A 22267-nucleotide genomic window follows, 5' to 3' on the forward strand; every position below is an offset into this window, starting at 1 on the left:
TCTAAGTGCATTTAGGCTAAACAATGACCGTTATTAGTCCTTTCTCAGAATCGGTACGGGAAGACCCAATGTCGTGGAAATACATATCCGAATACGTGACTATACAACAGGTAAACAGATTAGACGTCCTGAGAGATCTACCCTTTATAAGGCGGTACGTAGGCGATATCATGTCATTCTGGATCTGGAGATACACACACTGCCAGTGCGTGTATCTCCTTAATCATCAATAAATGTTGTGAAACGACTGTTGGCCTTTTACTTGGATCCTCCACCCACCCCTACGCAACAGTATGTATGTATATATGTATACATATATGTGACATTGGTTGGGAATTCGTAAACAACACATTCGATTTTTTTTTCGGCAAAGTCCCCAGGCGCTAAATCCCCGGGGGGGGGCCGCCGGATTCTGGTATACATATAATTTCGAAAGAGACTTAATTTATATGTTTGTTTGTTCGTGACAGTTAATTTAATAACAAAAACAAATAAATTTAATAAAATGTTTACGATTAGATTAGTCATGCTTAAGCGGTTTAGATTACAAATACCGAGCGATGCCGGGTAAAACCACTAGTATAATATAAATATAATATTTTACAAACAGGTATTTATGTATACCTATATATGTATGTATGTTCGTGCTTTGAATGCCTATTAATCTATGTATGTTGTATAAAATTACTACCCGGCTAAAAGTGCTACCCGGCTTCGCTCGGTCCAACTTTTGACGATCTCTTCTGTTTTAGCACGGATGTAATAAATGAAAATTCAATTGGAAATGCAGTCTAGTAGTGAGAATACCGTCGAACCATGAAAAAACTGTTTTTTATTAAATTAATTTATTTGTATCGAAGGAAATTAATATTATTTAACGATCGACCAATCACAAACGTCTGTGATCAATCCAACCAATCAAAAACGACTTTTGACGACAGCCAAATTTCAGACGCCTTTTCGGTTTTATATACATAAGATATCGATGTTTTAATCAAGAATTATGAAATTTGCGTTTTAATTTAAAAAATAGTAGAAATAAACAACGGAAACAACAGTTGCTTACTATCACTGATTTTGATGATTTTTCAAACGCCTATACCTTTTTCTTTTCTATATCTCCAGCAGTATGGCTTAATGGTAGCGTGTATGTTTAGCACCAAGTGATCAGTGGGTTCGATCCGCCATACTGCTGGTTAGATTTGGGGGATCCAAATCGATCGTTTCTTATCAGAGTTTGTCAATTTTATCTGATCATTGTTGAAACGGTTCCTCAAAATTGGCAAAAAATCATCTTTCCTGTTGTCACAAATCTTCTGTATTTATTGTGTGTATACATAATTTGTAAAAATTATGTACAAAATCTTAATCCATAGGTGTCTCAATGGATTAATTCTGTTATTAATTAATTAATTGTTATTTCGTGTTCTTGAGCTTCTGGAAATACAGTGATTTATGTAATAATAAAATGCTGCATTGTACAGGAAGGCGCATTGGGGTCTTCCTGGTATATATGTAAAAAAAAATAATAATAATAATAAATAAATTTTATTAAGTTATTAAATTCTTATTAAAGTATCTTTAAAGTCAACGATATAAAGCAAATTGTGTTTAGGTAGGTTTTTAATAATAGAACACAAATTGAATTAAAAAACTTTAATTAAAATTTACACATTGTGTTTCATATCAATATCACTTTGAAACAACTGAGGCTTCCTTTTGTTTACTTGAAATTACTTGCGAAAACTATTGGAAAAGCCCTCGCCGCACGGTGATGCACGAGCGACATGCGAATTTGCAAATTTTACACTCGGTCGAGTGGAAAACTCGCCGCAAAGTAATGGGTGACTAATGTGAAACGGAATAATCCGATTTGGACGAAAACTACGTTGTGTACACACTGGGTAGGTACTTTTCCGTGATTAATACCCGATGCAAATTCACTTGGCTTACGGAAATCGTTGTGCATTCCAAATTCTGCATACGCAAACGTAGAATTTAGTTTCCAAACCAGGAGAGTGCATGTCCAAATGATTAAGTTGGCGTACTGATGCTGTATGTTTATGTATGTACATATGTTGGTATGCTGCGTTGTGACAAAACGACAAATAAATAAGCATGCTTTAATGCGCTAAACGAGTCTATTGACCACCTGTACCACATATCCCTATCTACTGAAAGAAACGTCAATCGGCGCATGTTCTAAGAACACTGAGCAACAAAAAAAATCATGTTTTTTAATTACCAGAGTGGAGACTCATCAATCTTTACTAGGCTTAGCCAAATAAATTCGGATTACAAATTTGACTAGATAAAGAAATTTGAATTTGACATTGATTTTTGATGAATTCTTGTCATTTATGAGATATAAATATATATATAGCCAGCAGCATAGCTCGGTCGTTATGCTTCTTCCTTACAACTAGAGGCGCCGGGTTCGATCCCATGATCTGACCTCGATTGAAAAGAATTTTGTATTCTGTAGTACTGCCAGTCAGACCTGGATATTTGTGACTCCAGGTCAATCGTTTCCTATCAGAGTTTGCCATTTTTTTCTGATTTCATTGTTGAAACGGTTCCCGATTAAAAATTGGCTAAAAACCTTCCTACTTACTGTGTTACCACTATTTGAGTACGATTAATGAACAATAATATTTATTTATGTACAATTCAAAGATGTCTCGTTAATTTGCAAGTTTTCAGTGTCTCGTAATTCAGCGACTTGTATAATAAAAATGCTGTATTGTTTGTAATTGGCCAAGAAGGCGAATTGGGGTTTACCTGTAAGGCCTTCATGGTATAAAATGTAATAAAATAAAAAAAATAAAAATAATAAGCTACTGATTGGATTGGTGTAATCCTCCAAATTCTTGCTGAATTGAACTTCAATGTTCCCATTAAACATATATTAAATACCGATATTTATCCTCCTCACCTGAGGCACGTACCAGTTTGATAGTTTCGTCCCCTGTCGCTAGGGGCATCAAGCACCTCAACCGTATTTCTATTGGTTTGGATTTGTTCAATCTAAAATATACTGATCTGGTTGAGGGATTGTTTAGCTTGGAATCGTAGCATGTTATATTTTTATATTTATATTCGTTATATATTAATCCTTATTTATTTTATTTTTAAATATGATTATTCTATTTTTTCATCTTATCGTATATTTTTCTTTTTGTATAGCCATAGTGACGACGTGGAGCTAATTTGTAATGTCGCTATGGCGAAATTTTAAAGAAATAAATAAATAAGAATTTGGTACAAAGCGCAATTTTTACATATTTTTAGCTTTTGCAGTCTTTAACTCAAAATCTAGTATTGCTGTGCCAAAAGTGAGTACTAGAATCAAGAGTCAGATGTTTTTCTATTGATTTAGATTTTTTATTGCTTTAAAATACTTATAATTATTTATCTAGCGAATTTAAAAGTCAAAAATATTTTTTTACACATTTTTTCTTGAACTGCCATTGGACCAGTTTTATATTTTACTACGTTAACAAGAATAGGTTTTCAATCTCAATATTTTTTATTTTATATGGACGTACTAATTCGAGTGGTAAATGATTTTAAATTACAATATGAAATTTTCGTGAGCTCATCCCTCGTAAGTGAACGTGAGCGAGGGAGATGGAGTGATGCGCTCCTCATTCTTCATTTCGCTCTTGCCACATGCATACGGCTTAAGTAACCGTATTATTTTACTCAATTTAAAATCTTTTAATCTTAGATTTAGTGCGTTTAGATAATAAAAATAAATATTTATGTGAAAAACCAATCTTTATAAACGTGGCTAATTGGCAAAATTAGAAGATAATAATACGGAAAAAAAATGTGTAGCAAAATAAGTATATTTTAGGCATAACAATACTAGATTTTGAGTATAAATAAGCTAAAGGTAAACTGCATAAGCCAAAAATTTGTAAAAATCTCTCATGTATGGACTTTATACATACTGCGCATGCGCACACAAAGGTCGCCATTTGATACACTTTTTTTGCGCATGCGCTCTACACATTGGCGCAGAAAATTTTGTTTTTAATAAAAAAAACACTACTGTAAATATAATTAGACGATTTTATTGCAATTTCATATTATGTATTTAATTGTATTATTAATGATGTATACTTTTTGGCGTTGAAATGCCTCCGGTCAATGACCGCTGACTAGGGATCCCAAATATTCGAATATATTGGAATATATTCGAATATCGAATAGTAGCTTTAAATTATTTATTTGTAGTTTTAAGAAGTTGAAGATATTATTAAATTATCCGGAACATCAAATAGAACTAAACGTGCTGTAGATTGAAAATAAAAAGATAAGTTCATATAAAAAGTATTCAAATATTCGGACTTGGGATCCCTACCACTGACCTGCTGACCCGTAAAATAACCACTTGATGAATGCAAAACAATCGCAAGCTAATCCTCAACCCCTAAAACGACTATCCTTGTCAATCCCTGTTGACAAGCCATTCGTATTCAAAACATACACCCCGTCACGATCCCGTCGTGCATTATACAAGCAAAGTAGATTATAATTTATCTAGGAAAATTTGCAAATCAAAAATTCCGAGCCGTGCTAGATTCACACGCATACATAATATGAACATTACATGGGTGAATATTTCCAGACGATTTTTTGTGTGGAAAAATAACAACTGTTCTAAAATTCCCTTTCGATAACGTCAATCCATTCAGTGCGGCTATCAGCGTTTGCTCGAACGTTTGATTGTTATGACATGTTGATCGGTTTATCGGATCGGATCGACCCCGACAATTCGTCGAAAGTCGACAACAATTAGTATTTATTATATCTATGTATAATATGTAATGCGATGTTCTAATTTATTTTTTCGTTACAATTTAGTGTATAGAAAATACAATTTAGTGTGTGCGCAGCAAACAGGCAAAATGTCGCAAATTAGATTTGACGCGTCGTCGGTGTCGTGTAAATATTATGTACGACGGTGCCTAAGGGGTCAAATTTCAACTGTGAATTTCTTGTCTTTTAATTCATTTTTCGGTTGATTATTTCTGAATTTTAGCTTCGACAAAATAATCAACTTGTTTGTTGTTATATATACATATGTATGTATATAAAATTGAATGTCTGTTTGTCTCGTATAGGCTCCTAAACCACTCAACCGATTACGATGGAACTTTCAGGATTTGTTGTATGCATCTTCGGGAAGATTACTGTGAAAAAAATACGGAAAAAAAGTTCTTAATAATAATATTCGTAATTACGATTTTACTGACGCGAAAGTATGAAGCGGCATTGTGTAGTCAAGGAAATGTGTTTGTTGGCAACCACGTTAACAGGTTAGTTTATGACGAAACGGCATTGAGCTCCAACCATCACTTGAAACGGGAACGGCGAAAACGGGAATGAGTGGCATTGCAATGCAATAATTTGAAATGTTTTCACGACCTGCGTTGTTAGGCGTAAAATAAACAAACAGTTGAATAATTTCAAATATGTTCGCTGTCTGCATTTTTCCGGTAAATGGGAACGGGAACAAGAACGAGAACGGGAACGGGAACGGGAACGAGAACGGGAAAGCAACGGGAACGGGAATTGCATGCATTATTGTGGCATTGCAACCCATGCCGGGTTCAGCTAGTTGTATAATATTTTATATAATTAATTATTATACAAAATTATATATTTATATAATTAAAAATATTTTATGTAATTTATATAATTAATTAATAATACAGAAACTTTTTTTAATGTAATTTTTTTTTTTTAAATACAAAAAAATAAAATTTATAAAATGGACGTTTAAATTGTTCCCTATATATTATACTTGAACTAAAACTGTGATATGCAAAATTTTAGAATAGGACTCAATTCAATAGTTTAAGTCAAATTAATTCAAGTCAAAATATAATATAACCGGTAGCGTCGACTAGTGGCTAGCTTATTATGCTTTCGAGCAGAGTAGTCAAGGTTCAATTCCCACTAGTAGCTTTCGGCAAAACCTTGGTTCGTGACTCGATGTCGATCGTTTCCTTTCGGAGTTTGCCAATTTTTCTCATTTTTATCGAAAAGATTCCTGTAAATTGGCATTTCCTATCCAATCTGTCTTGCATATCTCAAGTTATTCAGCGTCATACGCCTCGACAATTTCTATAATAAAATTTCTCAATAGATGTCACTGTTGATGATGTTTGTATGTATTCGCATTGTATAAAAATGCTTTTGTATTAAAGGCAGGTAGCCGGGTGTTCAGTCATGCAGTAGTCCAAACAGGCCTGGCATTCTCCATAAACGTTCTCACATACTCGGAACTCTCCACAAACGTTAATCCCAACAAATTTGGAATTCTCCACCTTGGTCCGGACCATTGGTCCGGAATTCCTACGTTCCAATATATTATATTATTTATTTATTTTTTACATATATACCAGGAAGGCGTTACAAGTAACCCCAATGCGCCTTCCTGGCCAATTACAAACATTGCAGCATTTTTTTATTATACAAGTTGCTGAATTACGAAACACTGAAAAACTCGCATATTAACGAGACATCTATCAATGGTACATAAATTTTATTGTACATTAATCAATCTCAAATAGTGGTGACATAGTAGGTAGGAATAATTAGCCAATTTTACCGGGAAGCGTTTCAACAATGAAATCAGAGAAAATTGACAAACTCTGATAGGAAACGATCGACCTGGAGTCACACATATCCTGGTCTGACCAGCAGCACTACAGATACACCCAGAAAAATTATTTTCAATCTAAAAGCTAAAAGACGCTTAACGACTGAGCTATGCTGCTGGCTTATTGATTATGTTTATTATGCAAAAAAAAAACACAAATAAATGCTACTATGTAAATCTTAATTTTTTATAATCAATCCAAATATGTAGATAAGAGAAATTAATGATACTTCAAAAGTGATTGTCTTTTTTATTAAGGCTGCTGGAATGATATGAGAGGGTAGCGCAGGGGATGGAGTAAGGGGGTGATTTGAATTGATTCCAAGAGCTATGCATAATGAAATCGCTAGCGACAATAGTCTCGAGTATGGTTCATTCACTACTCGTAGACACCAGATTTTCTTAAGCATTTTTAGCTCTTTTTCCAACTTTCACCCACCTGAGCTGTTATAAAATATTTTACAGAAATGAACTGTATATTATCTCACATATAAAAACATCGGTAGTTTCATTCTGATAGTGTTTTTTTCATTCAAAATTATGTCAACTATCAATCTTCCAAATTCGATATCACACCTCGCAAGACAATCTTTATACTGAGAACGGTGTACGGAATACTGATGACAAAAAATAAGTATTTTTCTTCACGAGAAAGCATTATTGGATCCATCTATATTTTTTTCTTGTGAAATTCACAAGCTTTTATATATGCAAATGTGGAGTAGAGGTGTCATACTGAAAATTACGATAAATTCAACGTGTCTGGCCAAGCGGAAATGCGTGTTTTTGGCGTGTCTCCGGAAGTTAGGTTTGCGAATTTTCCGATTTGCATACACACAGCTTGCGGCACGTGCGCTCGAATGCAAATTTGCATACAGGGTTGGGCATAAATCAAGCGGTGACACGTGCATTCACCCTGCAGATTAAACAGATGACCGGGCAAATTCCGAAACCCCTACGCATTGTTTCAAATAAAAACAATTCATTGTGGTCGCCCCTTCTTCGTGATGTTTTTTGCTATATTATATGTATTGGGTGGGTTGGCAGCAATGAGACGATTGTAAACTTAAAAATTTATAATTTAATTGGAAAGTAAAAATTCCCCAGCAAATATAATAAAAACAAAACAACATATATGTTACAGTGAAATTATAATATCACTGAAGTTTTAGTGAAATCATATCCAATTACAATTTCACTGGCCCCTATTAGTGAAATTACAATTTTTTACAACTCCTCGCAACCCCACTTCTGTCCATTCCCACTCTCCTCATGGTCCACTATATTTTTCGATTTGGATATTTTGATGCCGCATGTGTGGGACTGGATGCAGAAGCAAATACATATTATCTTAGCAGCTAGCACTTATTTATTTAAGGTTAGGTTAGGTTAGGTTAAGTTAGGGTTGGTTTTATTTATTTAAGATAAGGTTAGGTTAGGTTAAGTTAGGATTGATTTAATTTATTTATAAGATTAGGTTGTTAGGGGTCGTAGTAAGTTGTAATTCGCATTCCTACGTTGTAATTCGAATTCATACGTTTTAATTCGTATTACAACCGAATTCGTACGTTGTAATTCGAATTTAAAATTACAAGTGAATTTATAATTCTATTGCTACATATATCTGTACCCACTGTTGGAGTCAGTGAAATTATAATCTAATTAGTGAAATTATGGTCTTATTACTGAAATTATAATCTCATTAGTGAAATTATACTTTAACTGACGATAACAGTTTCACTGTAACATACATACATATATAGAAATTTCATAAATCATTTTTTTGAAGATAATGCTACACAGATGAGATCTTCTTAAGTAAACTAAGCTCACTATGTTGTCAAACTAATTTTTTCTTAACTTTAAGCCTATTTAAAGGAGAAATTGTATGGTCGTCGATTTCAAACTATCCAGTAGTTGAAGCATAACATTTGCCATCTTTCAACTCCTGATTATGTTGAGAAAAGTTAAGGATTTTTTTCGACGGTGTTAAAACTCATTGTTCATCATCATTTTTCGATTGAAGTGTTTATTTTTAAGTTTCTTATTGTCTATTTATCTCTACCCCACCTTTATAAATATTCTGTATTTATTAAATTATTGTTTATTTCCTTAGCTGCGTCACTAATGGCCGCCATGGATCTCGCCGCAGACCCCTGCACTGATTTCTTCCAGTTCGCCTGTGGCACTTGGAATAAAAAGCATGTAATACCCGAAGACAAACCGTCAATTAGCACATTCGAAGTGCTGGCTGAGCAGTTGCAAGTTATTTTGAAGGATGTACTTGAAGAACCACTCGACGAGAATGACAGTGAAGCTACCACGAAGGCCAAAACTTTCTACAAATCCTGTATGGACATCCGTAAGTAGTTTTATTTTAATTGTTACATTTCTTCAAAACTTCCATCTAGATTGGAAGTTTTGGAGGAAATTTATAATTTTTTACACAAAAGATGGAGTAGGAACTATAAGTTGTAATTTTTTGCAAAAAAATAATGCAATGTGGGTCTATTCTGATTAGGATTTCTGTATTCCCGGACTTTTTCAATTCACGGAACCCGGGATCGTTCCCGGGATTCCCGGGATCCCGGGACACGTGTAAAAAAAATTTTTTATAAATAAAAAAAATATCTATTTACAAAATATAAAAAAAAGTAAACAATACATAATATAATATATCTATTAACTGGAAAAAAATGTAATTATAAAAGTAAACTTATTTAAAGTAGCTTCTTAAGAATACTAAAATATTTAAATGAGAATCCGAAAGCCTATTTCTAGATTTGGTACAAAAATTTCCAGCAATGGAAAAAACTCTTTCAGTTTCAGTCGAAGTTGAGAATATTTTGATTTATTATAATAGTATTTGATTTATTATTTCCCTTCGTGCAGTCTTGAAAATGTTGTATATTCGAGATAAGAATTCCCGGGACACGAGACAACAAAAATTTCGTGAATTCCCGGGAATGTTTGTCCCGGGCTGACCCGGGTCAGAAACCCTAATTCTGATTCACATATTTTTTACAAACTTCCTTTGCATTTCTCATGATTTTCGTGTTAGTGGTAATTTTTTATATCTCTTATTTATCTATATTTCCCATGATGTCATTTCGGATTGCCTCTGAGCGACATCTGTGATATTAAACTTGTACGTATTTGTATAAATTTTGAAATCATATTCAAATAGTGGTGACAGTACATAGGTAGGAGGGTTTTTGCCAATGGAGGAACCTTTTCAACAATGAAACCAGATAAATTGCCTAACTCCTATGGCAAATGAACGACTCGAAGTCACAAATATCCAAGCCTGACCAGCATCACTACAGATTATACTCGAAATACATTATTTTCAATCAAGATCAACTCGCTGGATCAAACCCGATAACCTATCAGTGATTAGCATCAACGCAACCATTGAGCCATATTTTATTTATTTTATTTCAATCGAACATGTACACTTGCCTTTACAGCTCCAAAGCATGTACTAATATGTACGTTCAATACAAGATTTATGCAATAGGTTAGGTTGAGTTAAGGTTGGGCCTATTCATTTAAGATTAGGTTGTTAGGGCCGGGCCGCACCGCTCAACTCGCAAACAACTTGGTTGAGGGCGACCATATCAATGCATGCAGGTAGATGGGACATGCCACACTCGTCAACTTGTTTGTCGCACACATTTCCATACATTTTTTCGTGTCGCGCAACAAGTCGGCCGACAAAGTTGCACGGTGCGGCCCGGCCGCTATTATTCAGTCTTAGTGAGTAAAAACGTAAAGTAAAAACGTGAAGTAAAAACGTGAAGGTAGATCGCATACTAAAGTAGCACCCATACAAAGTCTCTTTCGAAATTATATATTAGATATGTATTAGAGGTTTATACTAAATTTATATGTGTCAAAATTGGTTCCAGATCAAATGAGCAAACTAGGCGACGTCCGGCTGCGCGAAGTCCTCGCGACGATGGGTGGATGGCCGGTGACCATGAAGGACTGGAAACCACCAGTGGACTCCGTCGAAGTCATCTTGGGCAAAGCCCGGCGAGACTACAATGAGGGTGTACTGGTCGAGATGTGGGTGGGTCCTGACGACAAGAACTCCTCCGTGAACATCATCCAGGTGCGGACAAAGTAAGAAGTGGTCACACGCTCACATCCGACCACATATGTGACTGCAGATTGTGACTCCGTCTTCAACGACATGCGTACACTTATACATATATATATTTTATACAAGACCTTGTCATTTACAATGTCAACCGATCAAAGTTTCCAAATGTAAATACTTTGATTGACTTTACCAACAAGCACAATTCAGCTCAGGTGTCAAATTGATCAATGATAATATCGTTCAATTGTATTACAGAAGTTGTGATTAGAGCATAGCGTAAAGACACTCTCATGATGTATAATTCAATTCTTTTGGTATTTTAGTCTGAATATACATACATATATAGGGTTGCCAAGTGTCATGCCAAAAAACTATATAGTTTTTACAATTTTTTTGTTTATAATTGTGCCGGTTATTATTAAAGTGAAATAAGTCATTTAACACTCCCTCACCGAAGTGGGGTATGCAAGTGCCCCAATTTTTACGTTTTTCGTAATAACTACATATGTATTTTCAAAGCTATACACCCTATATTTCTTGTATTCCTAGAATGAACTACAAGAAATTTATTTTAATATATTTTTTATGATTTAGAAAGGGGGTACATCGTAAAAAAAATACATTTATACATTTCTACGTTCCAAAGTATGATTTAAAGGCGGTAGCGATACGTCGTGTTTTTGACTGTTTGCTTGCATATTCTTGTTGATCGATGAATCAATGCGAGAGAAAAAGACAGCTTATATTTTTGTAAGCTATTGTTTTGTCGCTTTTGGCGCGTGTCTATTGAGTCATGCAGTCGCCTGTTGGCCTTACCTATGCGCGTTTGCATGTCGATACTTGTCGTTTTTTTTTTAATACAAAAGTAATCAAAAACATGTTATATGTAGGACTAAAACTTTTTTTATGTTGATGTATAAAATGAATCATCATCATCATCATCATTTACAGCCATTCGCCATCCACTGCTGGATGAAGGCCTCTCCAACACGCTTCCACTCGTCTCTGTTTTGCGCAACACTCATCCATCTCATTCCGCACATTTTCCTAATTTCGTTCACCCATCTTCCTTGCGGTCTTCCTTTTACTCTTTTGCCTTCTCTCGGGTACCATTCAAGCACTTCTTTTGTCCACCTTTCGTCCATCCTCCTAGCTACGTGACCCGCCCATTGCCATTTCAATCTCTTCACTCTATCCACTATGTCCACTACCCTTGTCATATTTCTCACCCACGTGTTCCGCTTCCTGTCTTTCCTCGTTATGCCAAGCATACAGCGTTCCATACTTCTTTGAGTGCATTGGATTTTATTTTGCATCTTGGCGTTCAGTGTCCAAGTTTCACATCCATACGTCATCACTGGCAAAACGCATTGATCAAAGATCCTTTTCTTCAGGCAGAGTGGCATTTTTGATTTAAAAACAGCATTCATCCGTCCAAATGCACTCCACCCCAATTTCATACGTCTCTTTATCTCTTCATTTTTACTACCAGACATGTCAATTATTTGACCTAAATATAAATAATTATTTACTACTTCTACTGGTTTATCATCTAAGGGGATGCTATCAGGCATGCAATAACTATTGAACATTAGTTTAGTCTTATCTACGTTATTTTTTAATCCTACTTTTCTACTTTCCCTGTCCAGCTGTGTTAGTCTGATAAGTAGGTCAGCTGAATCACGAGCTACTAAAACTATATCGTCTGCGAACCGAAGGTGACTCAAAAAGCGACCATTGATGCTTACTCCGGCTGTATCCCAATCCAATTTCCTGAAAACTCCCTCAAGCACCGCATTGAATAACTTGGGCGAGATTGTATCTCCTTGTCTTACTCCTTTTCCTATGCTAAATCTATCTGTACCTGAAAAAAATTTAACTGAAGCTGTGGCATTCTTATATATTGTAGCTAACAGTCCCACATAGGGTTCCGGCACTCCCTGTGTTTTTAGAGCGTTAAGTACTGCATTATGACTAACTGTATCGAAGGCTTTCTCATAATCGACGAAACCTAGGCACAGTGGCCGTTGATATTCGTTGGCGCGCTCGATTAGTTCGCCAACTACTTGGAGGTGGTCCATTGTGCTGAAATTTGCCCTAAACCCTGCCTGCTCTATAGGTTGGTTCTCGTCGAGGATATTCTTCAGCCTTTCTGTAATAACCTTCGTGAAGAGCTTGTAGACCGCTGAAAGTAGACTAATGGGTCGGTAGTTCTTGATATCGCTTTTGTCGCCTTTTTTGTGTATTAAAATGATAGTTGCGTTATTCCATCCTTCTGGTATAGCTTGGTTCTGGATGCATTTGCTGAAAAGCCTAGCTAAGATATTAATTAGGGGGGGGCCGCCACATTTTAGTAAGTCGATGGGAATATTATCTTCCCCTGGGGTTTTACCATTCTTTGCAGTTTTTAGCGCGGCCTCTACTTCGCTAGGCAATACTGCAGGAACCCTTTGGCCGTGTGTCGATTCCAGAGTGGGGAATTGGCCGTTGTCGTTCTCGTATAGTTTTGCATAGAACGTGTAAACTCTGTCTATGATTTCTTCTCTATTCCTAATTATTACTCCGCTCTCTGATCTGATTGCGATCATTTGGTTTTTGCCTAAGAAAAGATCCTGTTTGCACTTTTTCAGGCTACGGTTATTCTTAATGGTATTTTCTATTAGCTTGCTGTTAAAATCCCTGACATCCCTGACTATTCTCTTCTTAATTTCCTTATTTACTAGATTGTATTCTTGCTTATTATTATCCCTATCTAAATTCCTTTTATGCTTAATTAGGTTTTTTGTTTCCGCTGAAATTTTGCTTAATTTAATCTGTTTCCTGAAACCACCTAATTTCTTACCTGTTGAGGTTAGAACCGAACTAATTACAGTGTTCAATTCCTCGATGTCTGCTTCTGGGTTTAATTTCCCGTATCGATTTCCAAGTTCGAGTTCGAATTCCTTTTTCCTAGACCTTAGTTGAGCGAAATCTGGAGAGTTACTGCATCCTTTTATTAATTTCCTACGTTCGCAATTTATATTAATGGCCATCTTGGCACGGACTAATCTGTGATCGCTGCCTATATCTACTTTACTTAAAACACTAACGTCTTTAACGGAGTGCAGGGCATTTGTTAGGATGAAATCGATCTCGTTTCTGTCTCCTTTAGGACTCTCCCAAGTCCACTTATTGTTGGTGTTTTTCCTGAAAAATGAATTAGTGATGAAGAGCCTGTTGTGTTCTGCGAATTCTATGAGGCGATCGCCTCTGTCGTTTCTTTGGCCGGTACCAAAATTGCCTACTGCTCTTTCTGTGTTTGCCTTTTGTCCTATTTTTGCGTTAAAGTCGCCCATGATTATTTTAAAGTGGTGGCGGCTATTATCGTATGCGCCCTGTAGTTTTTCGTAGAAGTCTTCTATTTCCTCGTCTGGGTGGCTAGATGTGGGGGCGTACACTTGGAAGATTTGACAAGTGTACCTGCTCGAGATTCTTAATACTACATAGCATATACGTTCCGATATGTCGTTTATTTCTATAATATTTCTTTCTATTCTCTTATTGATAAGAAACCCTACTCCTCCTATTCTACCATTTGGTAGCCCTCTCCAGTAGAGACAGTTACCACTTTTTAGGATTATTTGGTTTTCCTGTTTTCGTCTTACTTCGCTAAGTCCTACTAAATCCCATTTGATACTTTCTAGTTCATTCTCTAATGCAAGCACACTTCCTTCACTCGATAACGTTCTTACATTGTACGTGGCTAAATACAGGTTTCTATTAGCTAAGCTATCATCCATCGTCACTCTTACCTTGTTGGAGGTTTGGATATTATTTTTCTCGCATTTATCCAAGATGTGTTGAGAAAAAGGCGGTACTTGAGAGAGATTTCCATTCAAGGAGTGAGTTCTTACCGCCATAAACTCTTCTCTGTGGTCAGCTTTGACATATAGTCATCCTAGGTATCACTTGGATCACTTATGAGTTATTACATGCCATTTAACAGGGTTACTTTGTAAGTGAAAGTAGTTAGTTATGATAATAATAGATTAGCAATTGTTATACTACTTTTTTACAGATCTTTATCGTGAGACGCCTCTTTGGAGACAACGGATTTATATATGTGAGTGCGGTTTGCAATTTAATATTTTAATAATAACTTTAGTAAAGTATATAAAATTACACGAATTACTTTAATATAATTTAAATATGAAAAAGAACTGATAGACAGTTGGGAAACACCGTTTCTGTTTGCTATTATTCTATTAAGTAAAGTTCGTTAAAGATTTTTGGCTGGAAGCAATTATGTGGAAGATTTATTGCTTCTGTGGGACCGACTTGGCTGGCGAAGGACCCTTTTTTTGTATTCAGGTAGGGAGATGTATCTCGTTTGACACCGATTTGACACAAAAATTAGCACAAAATTTTTCGAAATAACTGATATAAAACCGCTTTTTACGACCGATTTGCTGTTTATTTTTACACTTAAATTATACTAGGATGCAATTAGTAAAATAAGTGATTAGATGGTTAAGTTAAATTTCGTGCAATAGCCGGGTTTAAGCGAGTAATAGCGGGAGGAACGCAGAAGCACGTCCTCCTCACATGACACGAAAGACCGAACTCCATAAAATGAATAATAAGATATATATTAAGCCCATTTTTATTGAGAAAAGCTGTATTTTGATTTTAAAATACTGGGGTCTTACTCGACCCCGGTTAGGTTAGGTTAGGTTTTTAAAACAATTTTTTTTCACAAAAGTCCAATTATCTCAAACGAAATATTATATGACTTATTCCACTTTTATAATAACCGGAACATACTGTGTAGTTAGGGACATGAAAAGTGCGCTTAAAAATTAATTGTTGAATTTAATCATCTTCATTCTCACACCCAACTTCATCGTCTCTGTTGCTATATTTATCTACACTGCTAATTTGGTGCAATATTTTCTTTTATTTCTTTATAAAAATCTAAACATGAAATAATTTTTTTAATTATATACTACGCTTAAAATACCGCAGTGTAAATTTTCAACTTATTTCTTTCTTTAGTCCACTGTCCGCTGATCATGTAAAATATTTTTTACCATCTAAATTTTTTAATAATTCCGAAAGAAACTCAATAGTATTTTTTGAAATATTCTATATGTATTTTCAAGTTTACATTTTTGAAATATTTTTCTACAAATATCTTTTTAAAATTACCTCTCCACTCACGTCATATCTTGTGAGAGAAAACGGACTGCATGAAATTATTGTCAAAATTGAAAAAGAGGACATCGTGGATATAATATAAAAGGTAGCTAACAAACGAATATTAAAAATAAACAATATGGCAAAGTATGAAAACGATCGGATAAGAGATAAAAATGACCACTGACACTAAAGCCATGTGAAACGTAAAGGAGGTATGTAAAAAGAGAACATGTTCTCTTAAAAAAAAGAGAAGATGTTCTCTTAAAAAGAGACCTTGTTGGCAACCCTAGAAATACATATATGTACATATATGTAAGCTTCACAGAAACCAAATTGACTTAAATCGGTTTATTAAATAAACTATACATGTCTATATCTGAGAAATTAATTCTACTTTCCTTTAAACCAACTAAAGACATACATACATAGTAGTATTTACTTTTCAATACATTCTAAAATTTGAACATCTCAGATATAAATATGTATTCGTTGAAACATCTTCAAGAATTAATTTTCATTTTCTCTCTCAAAATCACATAATTGAGTTTTTGTATATATGAACTTTGTTTGATTGACTTTATTAAAAATAATATTAAAATATCGCCTGAAATGATACAGTAGTATTAAAGAAAGATACTTCAAATAAAGTGTAATAATATTCGACGTATAAAAATTTCACAGATAGACCAGATGGCTTTAACGTTGCCGTCGAGGGATTACTACCTCAAAGCCAACTCTCAGGGTGACATGGAGGCATATCATCGATTGATGACAAGAATAGCACTCTTGCTAGGTGCAGATTCAGACACGGCGAGAGACGAACTTCAAAAAGTGATCGACTTTGAAAAGAAATTGGCCAACGTAAGACGTCAATGTTGATATTCACTTCCCAATTGTCGATATTTTAATGCAATTTATGCTTTCGCAATAGGTATCCGTGGCAGAGGCTGATCGCCACGACACTAGTGCAATATATGAACAGATGACTTTGGAACAATTGCAAAAAGCCATACCACATTTAGACTGGGGCACATACTTGAGGTCAATAATAGACGTACCGATCACCGATTCGGAGCCCGTCGTGATATATGCAATGTCTTACTTGAGAGGAATGGGAGAAATTCTCGCTGAAACTGATACAAGGTAAGTAATGTTTGTACCGGAGTGAGATTACTGAGATTTGTAATACATAAATGGCTTTGTTGGTTTTAGAGTTGTCCATAATTATGTTATGTGGAGGTTGGTGTATGCAATAATACCTCATATGATTGATGAGTACAACAGGGCTAGTGTAGACTTTCGCAGAATACTTCAGGGTATTTTGAGTGAAAGACATAGATGGTCAATGTGTGTGGAGTGGACAAATAAAAAGTTTGGCATGGCTGTATCGGCGCTTTTCATACGTGATAACTTCAATCACGAAAGCAAGGTTAGTTATTTGTAATTTTTTATATTAAATATGGTAGTAAACAGTAGTTTTGAATCCGGAAGCAATAATCATGATTAGATATTATAATAAAGTAGTGCTGTAGCCGATGAAATATTATAGCATGGGTGTTGGCATATTAAGTTATTAAATAAAATAAAAAATTAAAAGAAACTTGTCGGTCCTGTGTTCAATCCGCACGCAGTCGAATTTTTTCAAATATGTACCCTTTAAATATATTTAATTTAATATTTATATTTAATTGTTTAATATGGAAAAAATGGTAAAAACCACCTACCTACCTACATATAAACAGTAAAAAACACTAATAGAAAAATTAATTAATTAATTGAATAAATTTTCAATAGATGGCGCTAAATGCTCAGAGACTTAGCGCCGTATATTAGCCTAGAGGTAAAATTGGTAGCAAACAGAATATATTAAAGTTTTTTTTCTTTTGTTATTATATTCGTATGTTTTGTTAGCAGTGTTTTAGCTATGTCATACGGCGAGCGTTATCTTACACAGACACACATAATAGCGATATTGTATTAGGTAGCCGATGACATACCATCGCATGGGTGTTGGCATTATTAGGTTATTAAATAAAAAAAAATTAAAAGAAATGTGTCGTCGGTCATGTGTTCGATCTCCACGCGTTCGAATTTATTTCAAATACCTTTTAAATATATTTAAGCTAATATTTATATTTACATAATTGTTTAATATGAAAAAAAAATGGTAAAAACTGCCTACCTACCAACATGTAAACAATAGAAAAATTAATTAATTACATAAATGTTCAATAGATGGTGGTAAATTCTCTGCCAGGAAGAAGAATTGGTAGCAATTAGTATATATAGAAGATTTTTTCATTTGTTATTGTATTCGTATATACGTTTTATGACATATGATGTACATATGTGCATATTATACGGGTCTACCTTACGGAACCGAAAGTGAAACGCCCGAAAACGCAAATATCGGAAGGCAAAGATGGAAAATCGAAAGATCTTAAGTCGAAAGATCAAAAAAGGGTCTCTCCCCCCCCGTCGTACATACTCACTTAATTTGCGCGAGCAGGATACAACAGGAACAAGAGGAACAGGCTTTTCCTCCCGTATCTGCGCGCGCACATTAAACAAGGCTGTATGACAAAAAGAGAGATAATTTCACCGCAAGCCACTCATATATATCATATATACATAGTACCGTTTACCATGCACCCTTTTTTTTGATCTTTCGACTTAAGATCTTTAGATTTTCGACCTTTACCTTCCGATATTTGCGTTTTCGGGCGTTTCACTTTCGGTCCCGTTAGGGAGACCGGTATTATACATCTATTATAGTATGTTGAGCGTTATCTCAGACAGACACGCAGACAGACATAATAACGATATTTTATTTATGTACGATAATATCATGAAACCCTTGATATAACCCTTGAAACGCTGCTAGATGATAGTACTGGTTATACTATTGGTTAAATATTATGATTATTTAGTTTCAAGATCTTAATATCAAAGTATAGTATCTCACTGACAGTCTTTTCAATAACTTTGATCAGGAAGTCGCACTGAACATGATCCACACGATAAGAGCGGCTTTCAACGAGCTTTTGGCTGACAATCAATGGATGGACGATGAGACCAGAGCAGTGGCAAAGGAAAAAGCTGATGCGATGAACGAACGTATCGGTTATCCGGATTTACTCAAACAACCAGATGAACTGAACAAGGAATATGTTAAGGTTTCATTTTGAATTTAATATATAATATTATTACTAAGATAGGAACTAAGATAGCATAAGGTAAACATCAGTACTAAGCACTAAATATTGATTTCTTTTATATACTTCTTTACTTGCATTGCTAAATTTTGGATCATTGATGCAATTTCTCATACAATCGATTGAATTGACTGTGTTTTTTCAGTTGAATATAACTAAAGATGACTTCATAATGAATGTGTTGCATGTTTTGAGACACGAAGCGTACCGTAATCATCAGCTACTAAGACAGCCGGTGAATAAAGATAAATGGAGCACGGAGCCAGCAATAGTCAATGCTTTTTACAATCCTAATAGAAACGATATAGGTATCTAATAGTTTCTATATACTTTTCTCGTCTTGTTTGCTAGCAGTTATATATTAATTTAAATGTTTGTGCAGTCATTCCAGCTGGAATATTACAGCCGTTGTTTTACAGTCAACATTTTCCCAAATCGTTGAATTACGGAGGGATTGGTGTTGTCATTGGACATGAAATTACGCATGGATTTGATGATAAAGGTATTATTTATATGTTTAAATTGTTATATGGAGTTTAAGTTATGTGATGTGTTTGTACTTTTTTTATTAAATATATTTTTATTGCGTGAACAGGTAGACAGTTTGATAAAGATGGTAATATGATGCAATGGTGGAACAATGCCACTGTCAAGGCATTCAGAGAGAGAGCTCAGTGCATCATCGATCAGTACAACAAATTCAAAATAAAAGAGATTGGCATGAATATAAACGGTAAAATGACCCAAGGAGAAAATATCGCAGACAATGGAGGGTTAAAGCAATCCTTCAGGGTATTAATCAAATAGAATATTTATGAAAATCTCTCTAGTTTATATGTTTATAGACTTTTTTGAATCAAAATTTGTATAATATACAGGCATATCGCAAGTGGGTGAAGCAGCACGGTCCAGAGCCTGATCTGCCGGGTTTGAATCTCACACATGATCAGTTGTTCTTTTTGAATTATGCTCAGATATGGTGCGGTTCGATGAGACCTGAAGATGCTTTGAATAAAGTGCGATCTTCCGTTCACGCTCCAGGTATATATATATAATGGTGTGGTTTGTTAGTAAGTATTTATGAGAATTGTTATTAAATAAATCTGTGTTGATTTGTCTTTAGGTCCAGTGAGAGTGTTAGGACCTTTGTCGAATTCTTTAGATTTTGCCAAAGCTTACAGTTGCCCGTTGGGATCTCCTATGAATCCAATCAACAAATGCAACGTATGGTAACCTTCGTGAATGAGATATTTCTTTCGCGTATAAGCTGTGCTAAATTGATAATTTTTTATAATTAATTTATAAAATTTTATAAAAGTGATAATATTATAACTACTACGTGTAAATGAAATGTCATTTTTTTATTAATAAATTAAATTAGTGCTAACTGCATGGACGTGTTGAGAAACTACAGGTAAACTGTGATGAATTGTTCTGATGAACTTTTTCCATTGATTTGGAAATGAATATAAATTTCAGCAGATCAATCTCTACCAGTCTTGCCGTTGAGATTATATTTCAATCATGTGGTTAGCACTAAGAGTTTAAGTACCATAGCTAACAACAGATGCATATGTCCTGATCTTCCAAAATTTGTTGTAAATATAAAAGTTTCAAAATAAAATATACATACATTCATACAAGATATTCTCATTCAAATAAAAATATTTTTATGAAACCTTGTGCTTTTAAATAAAACATTTACATTTAAATAAATTCATTGTTGTAATTTTTATATCGATAATGTTCAACAAATCTCATTATTATATTTAACTATAATTAAATAAAGAAGTAAGTAAAAATACATGAAAATATTCGCAAATTTGTATGAGATGTATTGTATGAATATCAAGAGTTTAGTCAAATTTACAATCTTTAAAAAAAACACACACACATATTCAAACATGAAAAAGTATTTTAATATTAATTTTATATTATGTAAGATTTTTTTGTTTAATTAAAATTTTATATTCAATCATATATATAAAAAATATATATCTTGAAAATTCAAACAGATGTACTTACTGGAGAGACGGGTATAAACTGTATGATTTTCATGGTTTTGTAAACGTCATTTAAATTATTGGATGTTTCAATGTAAATTTTAATTAATACTATTAAAATATATCACATAAACATAATATAGTAGATTGAAATTGTTGTATATACATAGTACATACCTACGATGAATTATACAATTATGTCGTACATCTAAATGTAAGATATTAAAGAAATGCATTTTTACATTAAATTTAAAGTTCACTACGTGTATAAATAATTCATAAGTACTATATATAGACAGGGAAAAATTGATGCTACTGCTTTGTAAGGTTTACCGATCGATACTTTCAATCGAATATGGAATTGATGAATTTAGATAGCTGTATAAATTCACCAGTAAACCTCACTGTATAGTAGCACCAAAACATTTCTTCTCGTTTATGTAAATCTTTATTTTCGGTGTATATGTTTCATACCGTAGTCCGCTAAGTTTTTGAATGTCGTAAAATTGTGTTTCAAACCTTCATTTGACCAAATCACGTATGAAAGTTTTAATGTTCTATATATATCGTAACATATCTCTGTATATTTAGTAAAATTAAGGAAGTTAAACATCTAGTGTTTGTATTTTTGTTTAATTTTTGGTGTCTATAATATATATACATGTATTAAAAAAAAAAAACTAGAGGTTCTCTGTGTTATTGGTCGATATTTAATAATGCTTTTTTTAATTATTTATTTAATCATAACACTAGTTTTAAGTTATTAAATAAATTATAGTTACTCCATGTGTGTAAAATTTTATTGTAAGCAAGTAAATTGTAATAAATACACATTGATGTCATTGTCTTTTTTTTTTACTTTTATTTTAAATTTATAATTTTTCGTTTATTTGGGATGCTCAGTTTAGCTATTTATTTAAGACAACCTTAATGGTAAGAACACACTAAATAGTGCGGCACGGGATGCGTAGATGGACTCCAGCTGTGATAGGCGTATCTTCATGCCAATGTTGTACGATCTTATTATTTCGAAAAATTTCTTCAAATCACTGTCAAAACTGATAAAACATCACCGAACACACTTAAG

At 34.1% G+C, this 22267-nt stretch overlaps 1 protein-coding gene across 1 annotated transcript; it reads left to right on the forward strand.

Annotated features, from left to right (window-relative positions):
* The first annotated feature begins 7390 nt into the window (after nucleotides 1–7390).
* On the forward strand, nucleotides 7391–20792 carry Nep1 (M13 family metallopeptidase neprilysin 1). The gene is made up of 12 exons (XM_077444580.1): nucleotides 7391–7484; nucleotides 8793–9038; nucleotides 10588–10793; nucleotides 16644–16823; nucleotides 16894–17105; nucleotides 17175–17391; nucleotides 18956–19138; nucleotides 19323–19485; nucleotides 19560–19679; nucleotides 19773–19969; nucleotides 20056–20218; nucleotides 20301–20792. Exons 1-12 carry the CDS (start codon nucleotides 7391–7393, stop codon nucleotides 20408–20410), a joined length of 2091 nt encoding a protein of 696 aa, XP_077300706.1. The 3' UTR covers nucleotides 20411–20792.
* The last annotated feature ends 1475 nt before the right edge of the window (nucleotides 20793–22267 follow it).

The sequence above is a fragment of the Arctopsyche grandis genome, chromosome 13 (genome assembly GCF_051622035.1).
Source record: "Arctopsyche grandis isolate Sample6627 chromosome 13, ASM5162203v2, whole genome shotgun sequence".
Classification (NCBI taxonomy): domain Eukaryota; kingdom Metazoa; phylum Arthropoda; class Insecta; order Trichoptera; family Hydropsychidae; genus Arctopsyche; species Arctopsyche grandis.

What these genes read in the sequence shown, in the direction of transcription:
- Nep1 (XM_077444580.1), top strand. Translation starts at nt 7,391, where the DNA reads ATGTGGAGTAGAGGTGTCATACTGAAAATTACGATAAATTCAACGTGT. An exon ending in TTGAAAAGAAATTGGCCAAC is followed by an intron (nt 16,824 to 16,893) that starts GTAAGACGTCAA and finishes CTTTCGCAATAG; the next exon opens with GTATCCGTGGCAGAGGCTGA. An exon ending in GGTTAAAGCAATCCTTCAGG is followed by an intron (nt 19,970 to 20,055) that starts GTATTAATCAAA and finishes TATAATATACAG; the next exon opens with GCATATCGCAAGTGGGTGAA.